Genomic DNA, 22,549 nt, shown 5'->3' with positions numbered 1-22,549 from the left:
AACATTCATCCAAAGTAAAGATGTAAATTGAACTCAAACTGTATTTCGATGTGTTATAAGTAGTAGAAACTAGAGATGATGCCTGACTAATTGAATCATGTATTGTTTGTTATGCATGTGACATCTGGTAAAACTGGACACCTAGGATAAGATAGAAAAAGGGAAATGGGAGAAACAGGAGGAGCCAACCTAGAAGTCCAAAGGTATGTGCAGAGGGCGAAGGACCGAATGTAGTGGTTCAGTTAGTTCTTGGACTGAATACTCCTATGCCATTTTCAAAAAGTGAATCATTTCATTATAGTATTTGATATGTAAATTGTACTGTCATACACAAAGTATATTTTTATCAGATGTTTCCTGCTTTCAGGTAGGTGTCAGTCCAAGTTGGGAAGTGTCTTGATTCTCTTTTGCCTAATTTACTGCCTTTCTTTGAAACTTGCCTTTGGAAAAGTGCAATTGCACTAAATTGCTGACCCTTAAAATGATAATAGACTCAATTAACTTGGCAACTGTTTAGGGCTGACTTCCAGCCAGTTTTTTTTATATCCTTGGCTCAATCTGAAGCTTGAAGTGTTACCTTGAGTTTTGTCCTTTGGTTAATTAGCATTCACTGACTGCATTTTACACACTGAGATCATGGAAAACGTTTTTCATTAAGTTTTTAAAAAATATTTTTTCATCCATTTTCATGTTGCAGCTTTATTAACCACTTTAATTTACATATTATCTTATCTGTTTTACAGATGCAAATCTGAGGGCAGAGTTTGAACTCCAAGCTTTTGGACTACAGTGTCAAAGCCAATTACTATTCTGCCAGAAATAATTTTAACCATGCATGATATTATGCATTTAATAATCCCAGTTTGTATAATTTATCATGTTTCATGTTTTAGGGTATTATGGATGGATTGAATGTCAGGATTAGAAAGCACCTGAAGAACTTGTTATAGTTTTTTCTTGGACTATGTTTTACATGATAATTTCTAAAAGTAGAAAAATCTTTATACACATACAGCTTAAAATGGTTACAGTTAAAAGTAATTCCTCATCTAGCTCACATTACTGTAACCAGTAAAATAATTTCTATTGCTTCTGCTACTTTACCCACCATGGTTTCTTTAGGATAAAATGCTGTTGTTCTCATTATGTAACCCAGATTGGCCTTAATCTCTACAACTTTTAGCCTCACACTCCAGTGTGATTATTGGGGTATGCTACCATACTCTTGTTATCCTTTCCAGTTTTTGACTCATTCTACTAGCTCATACTTCTAGCTTTGAGGAATGTTTTGATTTTCATCCTTTATCATTTTCTTTATTCCTTTATACCTAAAGAAGCAACTTCATCAAGGAAAACTGATAAAATATAAAGTTAAAAAACCTAAATATAATAGAAAAAAATGGTCTCCCATAATCCTAGCAATTGCTGCAACTACTGCTAACATTTGGAGCAGGACTTTTCACTATTTACATAAATTCTTTCTTTGCTTTTTTTTCCTCTAAAATAAGAACTTTTATTCTTGACTTTCCTTTATATTAAAGTGAATATTAAGGGCATATTTTTGTGTCAACAAATACCTATTTACATAATCATTCTTTTAAAAATGTTATTTATTTATTTATTTATTTATTCATTCATTCATTTATTTATATTTTATATTTATGAGTGCTTTGCCTGCATATAAGTTTGTGCACCATATGAATGCAGTGCCCATGGAGACCAGAAGGGGGCATCAGATCCCTTAGAACTGTAGTTACAGATGGTTGTGAGTCACCATGTGGATTTTGGGAGTTGAACTGGGTCCTCTGAACAGCAGCTAGTACTCCTAAGTGCTGAACCATTTCTCCAGGCCCCACACACTCATTCTAATGTTTGTTTAGTATTCCATTTATGAATGTGCTTTGCACTTGTTTTCCAATCCCTTTTTGAATACATAAGTTGTTTCCCTTAGGGTTTCTCCTCTCAGCAGTAACTGTCCTAAGAATCATTACTGTTTGGGTAATTTAGAGGAAACACTAGGGAAAAAATCATTTTTTTTAAAAAAAATTATGTGCATTGGTGTTTTGCCTGCATGAGAGTGTTGGGTCCCCTACAACTGGAGTTACAAACAGCTGTGAGCTGCCATATGGGTGCTGGGAATTGAACACAGGTCCTCTGGAAGAACAGCTAGTGCTCTTACCTGCTGAGCCATCTCTCCAGCCCTCAATATAATTTACATTATCAAGGAGGAAGCCCCATGAAGAATAGGGAACTTAATAAAGATGAAATGGGAAAAAATGAGATGTTGAATGAGTTTGGAATTTGAATCTGGCTTATGACACTTGCTAGCTATGGAATCTTAGATGAATTATTTAACCTCCTTAAATTTCCATGATCTCATCTGTAAAACAGATGTGCTGATTTTTATTTGATGGAATTATTAGGAGCATAAGCAGTATCAGATAGTAAAAATGTAGCATACCAAGGCTCAGGGAACATTGGAGAAGAGGAAAAAAAGGATAAAAGAGCCAAAGGATGGGGAGCTGTGCAGCAGAAAGATGTCTTCAGGACATGTCATAGGCATTGCACGGAGGCTGTGGCTACATGCACAAGACCTGCACAAGACTGAGCCCATTAAACTTTTGTCATGGGTGGAAGATGGGTCCACCAGGCCCCTTCTTTTGGGGTGGGAGTGTCATTTTCTTCAGTTAGGTAAGCCACTGGCAAGTCACCCTTGCTTCACTAAATAACCTCCTACGTATGCGTGGGTAAAATTTCTAATTCAACTCAGTGGGTCACACACAAAAGGGAAAGTGAAACGAGCCGTGCTGAGAGGAAGGGTTCCAGTAGGATGAGGGATATAAGACAGGAGAATGGAGGTGAACATGACTCAAATTCATTATATAGATATACCAAACTGTCAAGCAATACAAAATAAATTTACTGTAGAAAAACTTTAAATAGTAAAAAGAATGTTGTACACTACCTTTTACAGTATTAAGTAATTAGGAAGTATCTCTGTTCAATAGGACCATTAGCTTTTCCTTAACATTGTCAGCATCAAGGACATATGGCTTTAAAAATGCCACTACCATGAATTAAAAAAAAAAATAGATGAAAAAGACTGTTGGTTCAAGCAGACTGGTATCATAGTTGCAACCAAGACACTATGACGAGAATTCTGTGTACTAGCTTCTAAAAGTAATGATGTTGTCTGAAGCCACCATGTGGGGCCCATGACAAATTTCAGATACAGGATAAGAGAAGGAACACCAGGCCCTTGAAGTGGCCTTTAGGGACTTAGTTAAACAGTTGAGCAACTGTGTGATCGTGCATTCTGGTAGTTCCTGGACAAGTATCAACTGCACAACTTCTACAATGTTCAAATCTGCCAAAATAGACATTTAGCACAGGAGGTGAGATTCATTTGGAGATTCCTACATTCGCATGGCTTCCATTTTTATAAACATTTGCCTTGTTCTCCAACCCCAATGGAGCAGTGCAATTAACGACCATTTCAGAAGACACGTTCACATTAGGGTGGAGTAGAAGCTGATAGAGCAGAGAATCCTAAGTGAGGGGACTTGAACAAAGTCTACAGGTCATGAATTCTAGGCAGATTCACAAATAGGAGGGTACACGCTCTGTAAACACCAGCTGTTGCCATAAGCCAAAGGCCAATATTTACACGAATCCCGTGGCAAAGTCTATTTACTAAGCATCGACCTTTCCAGGCAAATTTGTATACTTGAATGCACTTTCAGCCACACTGTCTTTAAAAGGAAGGATCACCTTATACATATGTGAGAAATTGCCAAAGTACAAATACATTCTATCTCTCAATCCCAAATCAATTCCCAAGTTCTTCCCTTGGAATGTGGAATGCATATTCACACAGAAAAAAAATGTCCCGATCAAAGTGCCTTTAATGCATGGTGTACCAGAACATTGGATGGTAGCAATAACCAATATGGTACCTTAAAAGCAGGGCCACAGCAAAAGATAGCAAATATTTCTTGGGCCTTTCTACTGTTACTACAAGCTGCAGGCAGCAAAAAGGGGGATTCTATTTTTTTTTCTCAGTTGCAGTTTGAATGAAAAGAGAGAGAGAGAAAAAAGAGAAAAATCCTCTACTTCCTCTGTTTGACAAGTATGTGTGTATATATCCTACTTTCCCCTTTCAGGTCTTCTGTAATTTGTCTACCAAGGGACATTATTGATTGATTGAGGAGATTGTACTGGCAGTGGGAAAGGGAATAAGAATTCACATTCCTTAGTGTATCTGTATATTTTAATAGAAAATTCATATTTTAGCGGTCAGTTAGTCCATTAATTCCCTTCTCCTTTAATGAAATCTGATGCTTCAGGAATACCAGCTGTTTTTATACTGAGACACACCATGTCCATTGGGTAGTGCATGTCTGTACTTCAGTAAGAAACATCAACAGTGGACTTGGATGGAGGGATCCACACATAATGAAGGTAAATGAGAAGATGCTATCATGAGATTCTTCTTCCATTTCTTTGGCACACCCATTCAGTCACTAGCTCACTAGCTTCTTCTCTGCCTCTTTTCCTGTGTTTAAAATCAGACCAAGGAATGGAGCATGGTTGCTTGTGCCTGTAATCCTAGGGATTGAGAGGTTGAGACAGGAGAATTGCTGCAAGGTAAAGGTCAGCTTGAGCTACAGAGCAAGATCCTCCCTCAAAAGAGATAGGTGGGAGACAGGAAGGGTAAGAGGGAAAGAGAGAAAGAGGCACAGAGAAACACACACACACACACACACACACACACACACACACACACACACACAGAGAGAGAGACAGAGACAGAGACAGAGAGAAACACACACACAGTGCGAAGGACAGAGAAACAAGACCTAGTTTAGGGACAGAATCTTACATCCACATCCATTCACACTAAGGCATCGGTGACCAGTAATAGTATTATTTGGGGTCACCCGACTGCTATGGCACTATTTACACAAACCACACTTTATTTTAGATGGGTTGTTTAGGAAGGTATGCTGATGGAAGTTAACCATGTGACAATTAATTTGGAAAACAGTTGCTTCATTTTGGAAACAGTATGCTTTGTGATTGTTTGGTGTACTGTTTCTTACATGTCTTGTTGTCTGTCATCTCTAATGCCTGAACTTTAAAGGGTAGGCTATCAATCTTTCCATTGTTGATAAATAATGAGGGGACACAGAAGCAATAATTAATAGTTGTGTGTATACACATTTGTCCCTTTCACAAAATTCATTCAGCGATCATTGATTAATAACAAGGATATGGACAGATCATAAGCAAAAAAAAAAAAAACAAAACAAAAAACCAAAAGCATAGCTGTTTAATTCAATGACCAATATAAGATAACCTATCGCAACTTGCCCTAGGTTTTGTGGAAGACTTTGGCATTGTCCCCTTTGAATTTTAAAATTCAGGGGTGCAGTCAAAAGAAGGACTCCTGAGTACTGGCCATCTGAGAAAACCAGAGACACATATTTCTAAAACCCGAGTCAGGTTTTGCCTTCTAAGGGAATATTTGTCATCAAGTGACTCAGTTCTTTTTCAGCAGAGTTTCTGAAGGTGAGTGTACACTGTCAATCTAACTCTTCCAGAAGCCTGCAAAAGGGCAATCCCCAGAGGGATTCTGGGCTTTCCAAAGAAAAACTGTATACTGAGAAAGACCTTTTATGGTGCACTCATAAGCAGAGGAGTTCTTTGTGCAAGAAGGGAAGAACACCCTGAGGCACAGAGGTGCAGAATAGGTAGAGCAGATTTGAGGGAAAGGGAATTTCTTCTGCACACATCTGTGAGGGGGAACTCAGCTCTCTGTTGGGGGCATATGGAGAAGTAGAATTTTTAAGGAGCCATGAGCTGTGTGGGTTTCGTCCTCCACCCCTGAGTTCACCCCACATTCAGGCAACAGTTGGTCGTGTGGGACCAGCCCGGGCTCTGGATGGGGAGGGGGAGTCTCGCGATTGGTGAGGGGGGGCGGAGGGGGGAGGGTGATAGGGGGGAGGCCATGACGTAGGGTGGGTGGACGGAAGTGGGGCAGGCAGGGTTGAGGGTTATTTAAAGAAGGTGGGGGGCGAGCGAAGGGGTTGGAAGCTAGTATTCTCTACCCCTGCTCTATCTAGCTCTTTCCAGTGCAGCCACTGTTGCCGCCCAGGAGCCTCCCTTCTCCCCTTCCTCGTCCCCCCTCATCTTTCCCGCTCCAACGCCATGGAGCCGGACACGGCCACAGAGGCAGCCACCGTGGCAGCCTCGGATACCAGAGCCACAATCGTGGTCATAGAGGATGAGCAGCCCGGGCCGTCCACCTTTAAGGAGGAGGGAGCGGCTGCCGCCGCCACGGAAGCCACCACGGCCACTGAGAAGGGCGAGAAGAAGAAGGAGGTAAATAGGAAAGGGGTGTGTGCGCGCGCTCTGTGTGTGCTGGTCACATCCTGTGCCTGGCCCCTCATAGGGGCCCAAATCCTGACCTTTTGGCGCCGACAGGTACCCGCGATCACTGCAGGGATGGGGGCAGCGGGGCGGCAGAACCAGCTAGCATTCCCTCCCCTCCCCCTTTCCTGCCGGCTGCCTGCTGGGCGGGGGCGGGGCAGGGCGAGGGCGCGGCAGGGTGGCGGGGTGTCCGATCGGGAGCCCCAAGTCTCTTCTAGCCCCGGGCCCCCCCACCTTCCCGGAACTGGGGGAACGCTATGGGGGATGGGGCTGTGCAGGAAAAAGCCTCTGCCTCTCCCTTTCCTTGCTTATTCTCCTACCCCCTTCTTCCCGTGGGCCTCTGCCTGGGAAATCTGGGCCCTTCAGTCCCACCATCGCTGAAGGGGGTTTGACTGGGGCTTATTTTTGTAATTTAAATTTCAAGGTGCTGGTGATAGGGGGAGCAAGACGGGGAAGAGGAAGAATGGTTGGAAGATAATGCTTGCTTTGATTGGCAATGTCTGTCTTTGGGATTACAGAAAAAAAAAATCTTCCTTGTTCCTTTGATCCCCGCCTCATGGTGAGGAGGGGTTGTCATGTCAAGAAAAAAAACCTCTCCGCGGTTTACCTTATAATCCTCACACTGAGGAACCATGCTTGCTGTCTTAGGAAAATGTCCAATCTTTGCACCCTCACTCTCTCCTGCCCTGCCCCGATGGTATAGTGTTTCACTCCAGGCCACCCAGATGATCCCCCCCCCCCCCCGCCCCTCCCACATCTGGTCTCTGGTCTTCTAGCCTTTCACTTCCCTTGCCTACTGGGGCACCATTCACTCCTTGACACAGGCAATTTTTTGTCAATGTTGTAAAGTCATAGTCTGTAGGATGAACTACTTCTGATACATAAGAAGGAATCACTGTCACACCCATTACAGACAAATCCAGGAAGTAGGTATTAATTCACATTAATGTGCAAGTAAAACTATACAATGCTTTCAAAATTTATATTAAAGGATAGGATGGAGCATAAGAAGTTTTGATGTCTAATAAAATTGCAGAACAGATCGTTTATAGGTGGATTTTTTTCCGTTTACGACACACATGATGATTTTAAAAGTGGTGGGTAATTGCAATTATGCTTTAGAGATCTCAAGTGGGTTTGTATGAATCATTGTACAACGCTATATGACTAAATGGACAGCTTTGGGAGGAAATTAACAGCCTTTGCTTTGTATTGGAAGAGTGGTGCTAAATCCAGCAGTTACTTAAGTCACATAGTTAACTGTTCCAAAGTTGACTCAAGAGAAGACAACTGTAGTACTAAGTGAAAACCATGGAAAACACTGGATGTAAGATGTGTGTAATACTTGGATCAGTAAGACAACATTGATGATTAAAGCTGGGCCAGATATCAAGTATCAGTATAAATTGGTTGAGAAATTCAACAATGTATCTAGTGCCTTTTATTCCCTGGACTGGGCGAATGTAAGTGCTAAGTAATTTTTCTCCTTCTTCTTTGGCAAGCTAGTCAATGTTGAATTTTGAAATTGTATAAGTTTTTGGATTTCCATTGTGAAAAGACTGGGGATCAATAAAAAATACATTTAACAAACATGAAATGTATTGCTGTATGTTCAGGAACTCTATATACTGCTCTGGTGGAACCTCATTTGTCCACTCAAGTTAGAAGCTGCATTTCCTGGGTCTCCAACATTTCCTATTTTGGTCAATCTTTTTTTTTTTTTTTTTCAATTTTCAGTTGTCCTTAAAAGCTTAGTTTGGGATGGGATGGGAGACAAGGTTAAGAGCCCTTGACACACAATCAGAACTAGAATTTGGGTTCCACCAACCAGGTAACACACTAGGCCTGCACACACCTGACAGCCTCAATTTTGAGCATGACAAAATGAGGAGGATTGCTGCGCGGGGGGCCTTGGTGGCTCTGAGTCTCGTGGGAAAATGGCAGCCCTGGGTTGAGGGAGAGACACTGCCTCAGAGGACGAAGTAGAAAGCAAAAGAGGAGGACGCTTGATGTTCTCTTTTGTCCCCTATACTTGATGCATGGAATCTTCACACTCCTATGTGCACACACCCAAACAAATGTATAGAAAACACACACACACACACACACACACACACACACACACACACACACATCCTTTAAAAACATTAAGTATATTTTGAATTACCTTGAATCTGTAAGAAGTACACATTTATCCTTCCCTTGTAGTCATTGGTTAGTATACTTTAACAGTGATACAAAGCCTGTTGACATTAAGCAGGTTGTTTCCTTTCAACTAAATAACCATTTCTCAGACTTTTTTTTAAAGTAATAATAGCTTCTTATTATTTCTGCTTCTAATAATTCTTGTCTCCTCAATAGCAGGGTATTTACTTTCACTTTTGAAAGAGTTCATCTACCTTCATCACAAAGAATGTATCTATCATACAGGACATAGATATAACAAAGGCATATGATCATTTAAAGCCTCTGTAAAATACAAAAATATCGGTGATGCTCAGCCCAAGGATAAAGGATGCTAATACAGAGAACAGGATGTCAGTTATGGAGTTCTGCCATCTCTTCCTGGTGTCATGCTAATACCTTGTTTTAGTAGTCGTTACTATGTCATTTAGTAATGCTTTCATTCCCTTGGGTGTGCAAAGCTGGACTATCAAATGAAATAGAATTGGATAGAGCTATTAGTCAACTGATTGTGACAGCCTACACAGGAGTATTGTTTCTTGCCTTCTGGTTCTTGAAAGAATTAAAAAATTTGTTGTGGATAGTAGTGTCAATGAAGTGATTACCCATATATTTTAATAGTACTGCTCAGGATGAGGGATTCAAGTAGTGTGTGATTAGATTTTTAAGCACAGAAGTAATGAATAGAATTTTTTCTGAGATCTAATCTTCTGATAGTGAAGTTTATTTCCATATATATATATATATATATATATATACATATATATATATATATATGATGAGGTAATTGTTAGTGTTTTAAAACTTGAAAACTCCATCTCATTAACCTTTTAAGATGATAGTGTGATTTTTTAAAGATTTATTTATTCATGTACTTTATGTATATTTTGATATCTAAGATTCTGTTGCTTTGAAAATGAGACTTGTAGTATATGTGACTTATTTTTTCTGAAACAGGATTTCTCTGTGTATCTCTGACTTTCCTAGAACTCACTCTGTAGACCAGGCTGGCCTCAAATTCAGAGTTCTTTCTGCCTCTGCCTCAATGCTGGGTTGAAAGCGTGAGCCATGACTCCCAGCAAATGTGACATGTTGAAAGTATGTTCTTCAAAGTGTCTTTCTCAGTTTCTATTCCAATACATCCAGAATTACATTCAAGACATCTCATACAGTTGATCAGATCACTATACCTGAGATGCTGTAAATCAACATAGTTGTTATGCGATCAGTGCTCCATAGTAGGACTCTGACTAAGGTCAAGTTCCATACTCTTTGTTTGAATTTCCTCAAAATAAAACTTTTAGCAAATGTTGGAAGATAGTAATTAATTATTGGAGGTATTTTGTTTTCTTGTTTAAGGTCCTATTCTGGTGCTGAATTATTATGGAAGATTTCAGAGACAGGTTGACAAAAGCTGTGATAAAAGTGACCTCATTTCTTTTGTTTTCACAGAAAAGATTTGTGCTTTAATTTCTGCAAAGTCTGTGTTCAAATTCAAATATTCTTGGTATTGATCTTAGTGAATAGATTTTTGTTTTGTTATTTTTATCTCTTGATTTCTCCCAGAGAAGGGTATTTACTCTATGTATGTTCTGATATTTAAATCAATAGGTTTGTTTTTATGTAAGACATTAACCATGTATTGGCAAGTTATTTTCAACTTCTCGTTACTAATTGATGCTAGTGTTCACTAAATTACAGCTTTAAAAACACCAACAGTTAATAGAGAATAGCTCTGACGAATCACTTGTATAAAATGTTTTTGTAACATGAATAGAATAGTTTTCTTTCCAGAGGAAATAAAGTGACCAGTTTGAAGCTGTACTATTGGATTATTTTAAGTGTATGAGATCATGTCACACTGCATAAAAATGTACATGCTTTAATTAGTCTAGGAAAACAAATTTCAAAAGTGTCGTTTCAGGAACAGAAGCCAGAGTCTTTTCTTCTGAAAGTCTGGCTGGTTTCCAGTACATAAAGAAGTGTTTGGGAGGGTTATTATTTACATTTCTTGAATTCTTTGGGTTGTGGTTGAGCATTGGCCTGTTCAGGATTTCTAAGTCTGCTATTTTATGATTGCACATTTCTTCTGCTTTAATTAAAAATAGACAAAAGGGCTTAGTGTTTTATTTTTGGTTTTTATTCTAATTAATGCCATCTCTCTGATATTTCAGTTTTTTTTTTTATTGGACCTCAGGTGCACAGAACTGGATTAATCATAAGCCCTGCTTTATAACATGCTCTCATCATTGCTCTGTGTATGTCCCTCAGTGATTTATTTATCAAGTTATTTAATTACTTTGGCTTTCTTTAAGGGAGAACATTGACCAGCTTAAAAACCTTGCTTTGCAATTGGCTGATATTTATTTCCTTTGAAATTCTAGAAAATCACTTCTCCATTTCAACTCAAACTTGCTGCTAAAGCTTCCAAGTCTGAAAAGGAAATGGACCCAGAATATGAAGAGAAAATGGTAAATATACCCTTGGTAAGGTAGTGAACACTGTAATTCTCTTGTTTGTTTGTTTGTTTGTTTGTTTGTTTGTAGACAGGTTAAAGATTTGTCTGTTTCTGACACATAATCAGATTTCAGAGTACAAATGTAATTTAATAATTCAATTGTCACAAGTGTGTGTGTATATGTATATGTATGTGTATGTATGTATGTATGTATGTACGTGTGTGTGTGTGTGTGTGTAGGCCAGAAGTGGATGCCAGTTATCTTCCTCAATCACTGCCTACCTTATTATTAATATTTTTTTTAAAATTCTGGCTTCCTTAACCTGAGGAAGGGTTTGGGTGGGTTTCTTCCTTAATCACTTTCCATCTTACTTGATATTTTTTTCCCACTGGCTTAACAAAGAGCTCATAAATTTGATGAAGCTGAATGGCCAGTGAGCTCTAGAGATCCAACTCTCCTTCCTGTCAATGCTGGGAGTATAACGTGTGTGCTGTTGTACCCGACATTTTATGTGGTGCTAGGCATCTGAACTCAGGATGTTATACTGTTGTGACAAGCACTTTAACCACTGAGCCAATAAATACTTTTTATTGCATAAATTCATGTCATTTCCAAAGGAGAACATTAAGGATCATGGAAACTATGTGGAATAGTTGAGATGAGAAGCTATGTCTCACTTTTGCTCAGTGTTCTTTAACCAATACTAAGATGATGTAAGGCAAAAATATTTTGTGTACTCAGTGATGAAGGTGTCAGTGGTGGTATCTTTATGGCTTTGTACCTTGAGCGTAATGCAGTCATGATGCCAGATCAGTATGTAGCCTTCTTAATTCGTATATAAATGAATGCTATACATTAAGGAAATATGTAGTATGGTAATTCATCTTTGGAGGCATATTCAGGTTTCTTTGCCCAATGCATGAAAGTATTACATACTTAAGTAGTGTAATCTTAGTTGAGCACCATATATTGCTTTATGATTTGTTTAAGTTTCAGTCACTGAGAACTGGATAGGTAGTTGGAACTGATTTTTCCCCCTGAAGGACTATTTTTGCAGTTTTAAAAATAAGGAGAGAGGAAATACATGTTTTAGTTGCTGATAGCTATTTTACAAGAGTCTGTGCCTTGATGTTTAAGACCACATCTAAGGAGACAGTTAATGTTTTAACAGTTCTAAAAACAACATTCCAGAGAGGATAACATGAAGTGGAAAACATTTGGCCTCCTTCCAGCTCGTCATCTGAATGTATTTTTTTTCTAAGTCTTGTATCTGTGCTAATGAATGTTCCTGTAAGTTTCTAGTGTTGTTATTAATTTTTCACCATTAATCAATTATTCTCTGCTGAATGGTCAGAAAGCGACTCAAAAAAATTAACTTCATTAATTCCTTTGCCTAGGATGAGGTATAAGTCTTTTGATCTTTTAAGGTTTCATAGTGAACATGTTTATTTTTTAAGGTTTTCCTAATTTTTTTTATTAAAAATAGATTTTTTACTGTATTCTGAATATGGTTTCCCTTCCCCTTATTCCTTAGATTATCCCCAACTTGCCTCCCATCCAAACCCATAACCCTTTTTTCTCTCTCTTATTGGAAGACAAATGGGCATCTAAAAAATATAGAGCTTATTGAAATTTTAGACTACAGATCAACATTCAGTGATTAACTGTATCACATATGTGTGTGCCTATATTTTTTTCTCTGAGTTCTATTCCTTTGGGTAGAAACCTTACATACTAATAGCATAAAATATAATTTTCCAGATCACCATAATTCAAAGCAATGTTCATTGCATTATTGTACCATGACACTGAAAATATTTTTGAGAACAGCTGATATTTGTATTCTTAGATTTCAGTTATTTCTAGGTGCAACTTCGTTATCCTAAAAGTTAAGTTTATAGTATATTTGTATCACAACTTATATGTGTTTTATTTATTTATTTATTTATTTATCTATATCTATCTATCTATCTATCTATCTATCTATTTATTTATTTATTTTGAGAAAAAGTCTTTCTGTGTAATCCTGGTTGTACTGAAGCTTACTATATGGATGGGTATGACTTTGATCTCATAGAAATCCTCCTGTCTCTGCCTTCTGAGTGCTGGAATTAAATGTGTTTGCCACATCTGGTTCCAATTTATATGTGTTTCTATGTTCAGGACATAATAACTGATATTTAATTTTATATTGTTAAGGAAGAGAGAATAATATTTTAGAGAGATGAATAAATAATATTTTCCAATTTTGATTTTTGATCCTTTTTTGTCATATTGGGCACTGGGAATTAAACTCTGGGCCTTGGCACATCCTCTACCACTGCATTACACCTCCAATCCCAAGAGTATAATTATTTGGGGGGGGCATTTAATAAATCGTTCAGGTCATTTTTCTTCTGTTCAAACTATTGGAAACAGCATTTTGAAATTTGGTTACTTACAAGCTGTGGAAGCTTGGGAATGTTCCTTGCCCATTCTGTGCCTCCATTTTATCAACTGTAAAATGGATATGACACTAGTGGCTACCTCATGGATTTCTGAAGGGAATTTGATAGACTAGTATGTTAAAAGCACTGAGGATATTGCATAAATTAAGTGGAATGTTTGCTAAATAACCTTGCATGAGTATAAAAAGAATATCCTTTTTTCCCCTCTCCTTTTGTAAATTAGAAAGCAGACCGAGCAAAGAGATTTGAGTTTTTACTGAAGCAGACAGAACTTTTTGCACATTTTATTCAACCTTCAGCACAGAAGTCTCCAACATCTCCTCTCACCATGAAACTGGGGCGTCCTCGAGTAAAGAAAGATGACAAGCAGAGCTTGATTTCTGCTGGAGAGTATGCATCCTTCTCTCTGCTTACTTCCCCTCTCTTTCTGCCTCCCCCTTCTCATTCCATTTGCTCAGTATAACTGTTTATAAATATGATTGTTGGCAATTTAAATATGTCTCGGAAACAACAATATTTGCTTTTTCCTTACCAGAACTTAATTAGTTAAAAATGCAGACTGCTTTTAGCATATCCTATGCCAGACAGTAGATAACACATTCCTTTTTCATAAAAGATGTTAACAAACCTAACTTAGTTGGTGCCTCAGCATTGACGTTGAATGTGAAAGGTTTTTTTTTTTTCTGCTTTAGCTATCGCCACAGGCGCACAGAACAAGAAGAAGATGAAGAACTGCTGTCAGAGAGTAGGAAAACATCTAATGTGTGTGTTAGATTTGAGGTTTCACCTTCCTGTGAGTACTTTTTCACAGTCATGTTGCTTTTACAGTTCAGTTTGAGAAAAACAAATTTCCTTGAGTATACTAGAGGAAGTACGAGAGGTTCTTCATTTCTTATTTTTCAGATGTGAAAGGAGGACCCCTGAGAGATTATCAGATTCGAGGACTAAACTGGTTGATCTCTTTGTATGAAAATGGAGTCAATGGTATTTTAGCTGATGAAATGGTAAGGTGCTGGTATTTAAAGTATGTTCTGAGTTACTAGAAGTTTTTAATGTAAATTTGAACCACCTGTGCCGGAGTTCGCTCAAACTCTATGTCTAGAAACTACATTTAGTGGTAAAATGATTCACCTTTTAGAGTTATTTATTTTACTTTATGTGTGTAAAGTATGCCTGCCTGTATGTGTACCATGTGTTTGCAGTGCCCAGGGAGGTGAGAAGAGGCATAGGATCCCCTGAAACTGGAGTTATGGATGGTTGTGAGCCACCACATAAGTGCCAGGAATGAAACCCAGGTCCTCTGTCAGAGCAACAAGTGCTCTTAACCTCTGAACTATGTCTCCAGCCTGCAAAAGAATGTTTGTAGTCTACAACTGTTCAAATAACCTCTAGAATATAGCCCTTTGCACAGCACAAAGATCAACGGAGATTTCCTGATGTGGTACAACACCTCTTTTTGCTTTTGCTTTTGTTTGCACTTTGGCTTCTAGGAAGCCCAGAGAAAAGTGCAATGTCAGAAGGAGCATCTCTTCACCCTTTAAGGTCTGCCCTTAGTGGTTTATTTCTTTTTCTTTTCTTAGGCTTTACCTTCTAGTATAATTTTCCTCGATAACTTTTCATTTCTGTTTTGCCATTAATTTATGTTCCATGTTTTATAATAGGCAACCTGGCATCTTCTTGGGAATGAGGTAGGATATATAAATGAAGCAATAAGTAAATGAATGAATGAAGGAATTCATACATAAATGAGTGTTGTCCTGTAATTCACTATGATAGGCCACTATTATATGGCCACAGACTAATGGGTTTCAATTCTTTTGCCTTAGCCTTCTGAGTGTTGGGATTATAGGCATAGCCACGATGTTCAGCTTCATTGTGGAGTCTCCATAAGAGTAGAGTGCCAAATGGCAGTCTTTTGATAAGCTAATGAATCATGGTTCATGCGTGTAAAATAACTGAAGAAAAAGTGAGATCATACAAGATGCTAATTGAGTAGATGAAGGGATTATATGAAGGCTCAGATTTGTATTTTAAGATAAAACTAATAAAATTAAAGAGATGACAGAGAGAGTTATAGACCTATTAACCCAGTATTATAGTATTTATAAGACTCAGGAGCCATGTTTTCAATCATTATTCCCCAGAAGGCCAAGTGACGAAACGCATTTTATGACATTTAGTCAATTCCATAGGCACTCATCATTGGCTGAGCAGCTATTAGTTGTGTGGCAGAGCATATTTCTTTTAAAGAAGGGTCAGTAACTCCTTACATTTACATTATTCTGTTGAGGGCCATATTCAGTTCAAAGGGCCTTGGTTTGTCTCTCACCAGAAGGACCAGGATTATTCACCCCAAGAATTTCTTGGCTACAACCTGTCTAAGACAAATAATGTAAAGATCCTTCAAGATTCTGCTGATGCCAGATTTGTTTTAATTCTATCTTATATTTTATTGTCTTTTTAAATTTCCTTTTCCTTTCCAGGACTGGAACTTAGACCTAGGGCCTTGTGTGTACTAGGCAAGCAGTCTATCACCATGTTACACACCAATCCCTTTTATATGTTTTGTTTTGAGATAAGGTCCCATTATGTGGCTCAAGTTTTGAACTTGTGATTCTCCTGCTTCCATCTCCCTAGTAGCTGAGATTACAGGTGTATACCCTCATGTCCAACTTGTTTTAATTAACAAAAGAGAGGAAGACATTTTTGAGAATATATGCAATTTAGAAAATAAAAAAAAATTTTTAAATTAAGAAATCAAGTAATAGTAATTCTGCCACTGAGAAATAACTACAGCTGACATTTTGGCATGTTTCTTTTTAAACTGTTTTTTTTCTAGATGTATAGTTGAGATCATATTGTATGTATAATTTGGCATTCTGACTTCCCATTCATATGTATTTTTCATATCATTAAAACATTTTGTCAAAGTAACTTTTTACTGTCTAATGGTCGTCAGGAGGTACCATTGTTTCTGCCCACACTTCTCTTGCTGCTGCTGCCCTTTGGATTGTTAGCTGCGCAGCAGAAATAGAGCTACTGTGACAATCTTGTCCTCAGTTTTTCTGTTCCTCTCAGATTGTTCTTATAGGCCTTCTGGAAGTGGCATTATTTTCTTAAACATTTTAAGGTTTTGGTGGATATTGTCCATAACAATCCATCTTAAGTGACTTGCCAGATAAGATATAGCCCATAAAAGTGACATTTAGTTTAGATTTATAAAGTGAAGTTCCGTGCTTTGCTTAGAGATAAAGGCAACAAGCTGCTTAATTATTTAGTGTTTACTTTTACTCATGAGGCTGGGATCAAACCCAGGACTTCATACTAAGCAGGGGTTCCCCACTGAGCCGCATCCCAACTCTTGTTTTAAAAAGCTGACTTTAAAAGGCTGGACAGCATACTGCATAGTTACCTTTCCCATGGGCTCGATGGCAGGTTCACGGGTGTTTGATATATTACTTTAAAAAAGCACACTGTACTAGGTGATCTCTAAGGTCTTTTCTCACTGCAGTGCTCTGTTCCCTTTTCATTCCTAAGGCCATTAAAGGTGTGAGGTGTAAGTAGACAGCTGTGAGCCTCTTGAGATGCACAGTCTGAATATTTAATACCTGGGCTGGAGTAATGTTGGGGACAATAGGAAAGAAAGGTCACTATCTCAGCAGGTTCTAGAAAGAAGTCTATTTTTGTGAAACATACACCTCAAAATTCCTAGTTCTGCATCTACCAGAAGAGATTACATAATCAGTTTACTTGATCCTAAACAGAGTCAACATATCCCAAATGGAAAGGTAATTTATTACACAATAATTTGACTACAGATTGTTGGTTCTTTTACTCCCTACTCACGACAAATACTGAATTGAAATGGTTTTCTGTCTTTCTTCTTTAAAAAAAAAAGTCCATTCTTACTTTTCGTTGGTGGGAACCTAATTCCCAATGTGAGGTAGTTGGCAACTATTTTTTTGAATGTTGTTTCTAACAAATGATTTCATTAACAAAGTGTATTTGTGTGTCTTTCCCCCTTGTGACGATGATGCAGGGTCTTGGGAAGACTTTACAAACCATTGCTTTGCTTGGTTACCTGAAGCACTACAGAAACATTCCGGGACCCCACATGGTTTTAGTTCCAAAGTCTACGTTACACAACTGGATGAATGAATTTAAAAGATGGGTTCCGTCTCTCCGTGTTATTTGTTTTGTTGGAGACAAAGATGTAAGAGTAAGTTGAGAAACAGCTTTCAAAGGGCTGTCAAGAATACCATTTCTAGACAGCAGTTGCATAATATGTCTGTTAAAGACACTTAAGTCAGCTTACTAACTAACACTCCGGTTGTACTGACTTTGAGCTAGGTTCTGTTGTATTGTGCACATATTAACTTATTTAGTTTCCACACTTGTGAACCGTGTTTATTTTTAGATAGTATGTACTATTAGTAACCCCATCATTTGTCCTGTTTTGGAGGCAGGAATTGGAATGAATTAAATCTTGCTGAAGTTTTGGCTCACTTGGTGCATTCACACACTCATCCACACACAGAAATCTTCTGTGGCTGCAGAGAACCTTACCATTCTCGGTTTAATCAAGACTTTGTAACACGTCTGTATATATTCTCAGATAATACCAGACATTGGGATTTTGGCAGGGGAGGGAGAGGTTATTTAAATTAGCTATTTGTCCAGTTAGTAAGCTATAATTATTTTAGGACTGTAGAATCAATCAAAAAGTAATAAATTATGCAAAAACACAAAAAGAATAATTTGCTTAGAAAGCATATTACTGAACTTTGTCTTTATTTTGCCCCCAGAGAACACAGTTTAAAAGAAAAGTTTATACTATTTTACATATTTAGATTAGATGGATTGTCAAGAGACACTCTCAGTGGAACAGAACCATAATGAATTATGTAATTTTATCATTATCATTTTGCTTGAAGAAAATTTACTTCAATTTATTTAAATTTAACTTATAAATAATTTAAATATTGAAATACTGAGTTCATAAATTTAGAATCACAAGGTTGATTCCTCCCTAAATCTACTATTTCTCCATAGCAAATTGGTCACTTCGAACTCTTTTCTGATTATTGCTATTACTTAATGTAGTACTATTGCTTACAAAATTGCATTTCTAAGATATTGATACTTTATTAAAATTATTTATTGAAGATTATAAGTAAAAGAGCAACATCTAGGCTTGGCCTTTCATAGTACAATAGTAAGATTGTATTTTTTTGAGATAGGCTCTTACTATTTAGGCCTGCCTGGCCTGGAATTCACTATGTAGACCAGGCTGGCCTCAAATTCACCTCCACCTACCTCAGCCTCCAGAGTACTGAGATTAAAACTGTGACCCACCATGCCCAGTATATAAAAATATAAATCAATGGCTTTTAATATGACACATAGAACCTAATTGTTTCATGAAATACCACTGGGAGTTTTAAAGAGATGGGGGGGGTACGTTAATTATAACTTCTCTGCCTCTTGGGAGGCTGGGATTGTGCTAACTTGAACAATCTCTTAGTCTATTAGCCAGTCTATAAAGTCAGTATTTTACAGATTGTGAGTCATCATCCATGAATAGGTTGTGGTTTCATTTTAGTTGATCGTGTCAACAATTTTCAAAACACCAGGAGGGAATAGCAGAGCAAGCAAGCAGAGTTTCATACCACGGCAAACAAAAGTGTTGCTTTAATAAATTGTTTCAGTTGCTTTTTGGATACACACACTCAAACATCTATCCATATGTTGGGTCACAAGTAAAATGCAGTTTATTATGGTTCATCATTAAAATTTTCAAAACCAGGAATTATCAATCACATAAGTAATTAATGTGCTAAATTCAGTTCTTAGAGATTGATGCTGATGTATCTAAAATTCCAGATGATCATTGTAGACCCATTTGAACCTTGGAATCATATGGGATACATGTGCTGACCCTCCTATTTTTGTGGCTTTCTGTAAATAACTTAGGAGGCCAATATTTGATAATGAAAAATTTAATTTCTATAAAGGCTTTTGAATTGTGAAGTTGTTAGAGATATCCTTCATCCTGTCTATGCAAAGAGAGATGCTCTTGATCCTGACTGATATAAAGTCATCTTGAAGTCTATTGCTTTTTCTTTGTGTATCACAGAGGAATCCATATCTACTGGACATGGAAACAGATATGGTCCTAATTCCAACATCACTACTGATTGTGAAGTTATGAATGAGTTTCAATGTGCATCATTTTATTTTTGGTTTTTGTCGAGACAGGGTTTCTCTGTGTAGCTTTGCACCTTTTCTGGAACTCGCTTTGGAGACCAGGCTGGCCTCGAACTCACAGAGATCCGCCTGGCTCTGCCTCCTGAGTGCTGAGATTAAAGGCGTGCGCCACCACCGCCCGGCACATTATTTTTAATACTAACAAAAGGAGAGCTTTTGGGTCATGTGGCTTTTAATATTTTATCAAAATATCTAACTCTGAATCTGCAATAATTTTGTAAGTTATAAACGTGAGTTAAGCTAAATAAAAATAAATCCCAATTTGACGGAACTCTTGAGAAACCATGAAATGGAATCTTTCAGTCAATGAAACAAGGATAAGTTGTTAGCAGGAATCAATGAGATCTAGTATCCAGCCCACCCCCACTAATGTTCTAATATTTTAATTGCCTTTTAAAATGTGACAGCTTCTCAGCATATGACTGAGGTGGCTACAAAGCTATTTTTCTGTCCTCTGTGTTAGTCTAGGAAACCTTTTAATACATACTGAAAACTTGTAAATGTCGTTGAATGAATCAAAAATGTGTTTGGTGCATATTTATGAATTATGAAGTAGAGACTTTGCTATAACCCATTGATTTTGATTTACACTACCAAATTGGTCCTTTTTTCATAGATTTTTTTTCTGCTTCATTTAACATGTTGTCATTTTACTTTGGCCTATAACATCTGGAATGAAGTTTGTACTAGTTAAAGATGTTTTCAGTCAAGGTGGCTACCATGTTGGTCACTGCCTGTGAATATTTAAAAATTGTTGTAGTGTCACTGTTTTTACTGCTTCCTTTACCACGTAGAGAAGAGTCCCTTTATGAAACCATATCTGTAGCCTTATAATAACATTTGGGACTTCACAAAAATATTAAGGAGCTTCTGGGACTCCTTACTAAAATACACAGTTCTTTTCTACTGGGAAATGACAGAATTTGTAAGATGTTGCCAAAGGTGGGAACTGTTACTATATGTTAAGTACTTTCTGTTCAGTAAATTAGATTATGTCAGTAGTGCTTGAATCTTTGTAACACTAAGGTGTTCAGTTATTTCATCCATGTCCTTTTAGGCTGCTTTTATTCGTGATGAAATGATGCCAGGAGAGTGGGATGTTTGTGTGACTTCTTATGAGATGGTAATTAAAGAAAAATCTGTGTTTAAAAAGTTTCATTGGAGATACTTAGTCATCGATGAAGCTCACAGAATAAAAAATGAAAAATCTAAGGTAAGTTCTTAATATCGTTATTCAAGTTTTCATTTACTTCGTAGGCTCATTTGTTCACTTTTCTGTGTTTAAAATAAAAACAAAGCACTAGAAGATTGTGGTTTTTTTCACAGAATGTGAATGATAATCATTTTTTTTAAAGTGCCCATAAAGGCTAAATTATTGAGTAAAGGACCAATAATAGTTGAGCATCGATTTTAATGCAAATTAAGTTATTTCTTTGCAATCTCTCCTGTTGCAGCCTAACTTTGCCATGCTACATTATTTTAATATTGCTGAGACTATTTGGTGTACAAATATCATTTGCATTGACTTATTTTTTATTGAGGAATTATGTGTATTCCTATGGATTAGAAAAAAATTTCCTGGAATTATCTGACTTGTGGGAATTAGAGTCTGGTGTTAACATTGGAAAGTATCAATTATTTGTTACCATTCAACTTCATTGACAGTAGGAAAAACCTCACTTTTAATGATGAACCTATCTTTGGATCGCTGGGCTACTTTGGGAGAAACAGGGACAGAACTGGAGCATAACCACCAGGTGGAGCATACTAATTTCACATTGGAACTAATACTTGAAAAGAGGACTCATGTTAAAGCATAATTGCTTCATTAAGAGCATTATCAAAATAGGAATTTTCTAAAATTACTGATTTTTATGTTTTTGTCATTGTTTTGTGATCTTAAACTTGAAACGTTAATACACAGTACCAGGGAAAATGAGCTCAATTCTGTTGCTGAATAATTGTGGCCATGTCGAGCTAGAGCTTAGCTATACATGTAGATGAATATGTTTGGTGGGCAGATTTTTTATATAAAGTGGTAGCTTGGACTCCATGAAAGAAGTTTGATTTTCTGAGACCCCATTGGAGAAACCAAATGTTTCATGATGGAGGAGGCATCTCAGATATAAATATGATTTGTATTCTTTCAGATCTGAAAATGTCTAGGATGCAATGCTACTTGAACTAGGATATTTTTTCCATAGGAAGTTAATTTTCAAGGCTTAGTGTATCACAAACGTGTTTAGTGAAGTATATAACTGAATGTTGAGCATACTAAGAACCAGAACAATGCTTATGTAACTACGATATGTATATACATTTTTTTTTTTAGCTTTCAGAGATTGTTCGTGAGTTCAAGTCCACTAATCGCTTACTTCTAACTGGGACACCTTTGCAGAATAACCTGCATGAACTCTGGGCTTTACTTAACTTTCTATTGCCGGATGTCTTTAATTCTGCAGACGTAAGTTTAAAACAGAGTATTTGTGTGAGGTGTAGTGGTGCTCAGGGTTGTACCCAGGGTGCTTAGCTGATACTTTACTACTGATCTCCAATCCCAGCTCCAAATCATACATCTTAATGTATTTTCCTAATGTTCAGAATCATTTGTGCTCACCTCCTCACTCTCTCCCCCCTCCTTACTTCTCTCTTCTTTATTATCATTGTTGTGTGTGCATAATGTGTATATGTGTGGATATGAGTATGTGTGGATATGAGTATGTGTGGATATGAGTATGTGTGGATATGAGAAGATAACTT

At 37.4% G+C, this 22,549-nt stretch overlaps 1 protein-coding gene across 11 annotated transcripts in view; it reads left to right on the top strand.

Annotated features, from left to right (window-relative positions):
• Positions 1–5,657: 5,657 nt before the first annotated feature.
• Positions 5,658–22,549, top strand: part of Smarca1 (SWI/SNF related, matrix associated, actin dependent regulator of chromatin, subfamily a, member 1) — a 69,935-nt gene continuing 53,043 nt past the window's right edge. For 4 of the 11 annotated variants that reach the window (XM_037198850.1, XM_037198849.1, XM_028887345.2 and 1 more), the window contains exons 1-8: positions 6,038–6,384; positions 11,001–11,087; positions 13,746–13,912; positions 14,215–14,315; positions 14,426–14,526; positions 17,562–17,741; positions 20,847–21,002; positions 22,122–22,253. In XM_037198850.1, coding sequence (XP_037054745.1) covers positions 6,211–6,384; positions 11,001–11,087; positions 13,746–13,912; positions 14,215–14,315; positions 14,426–14,526; positions 17,562–17,741; positions 20,847–21,002; positions 22,122–22,253 — 1,098 coding nt within the window. In that variant the 5' untranslated portion in view covers positions 6,038–6,210. The other 7 variants (XM_037198844.1, XM_028887344.2, XM_037198847.1 and 4 more) reach the window with 5 other exon arrangements.

This window comes from Peromyscus leucopus, chromosome X (genome assembly GCF_004664715.2).
Source record: "Peromyscus leucopus breed LL Stock chromosome X, UCI_PerLeu_2.1, whole genome shotgun sequence".
Taxonomy (NCBI): domain Eukaryota; kingdom Metazoa; phylum Chordata; class Mammalia; order Rodentia; family Cricetidae; genus Peromyscus; species Peromyscus leucopus.
The sequence above is the reverse complement of the archived record's forward strand: the minus strand, read 5'-3'. Positions and strand labels throughout refer to the sequence as shown.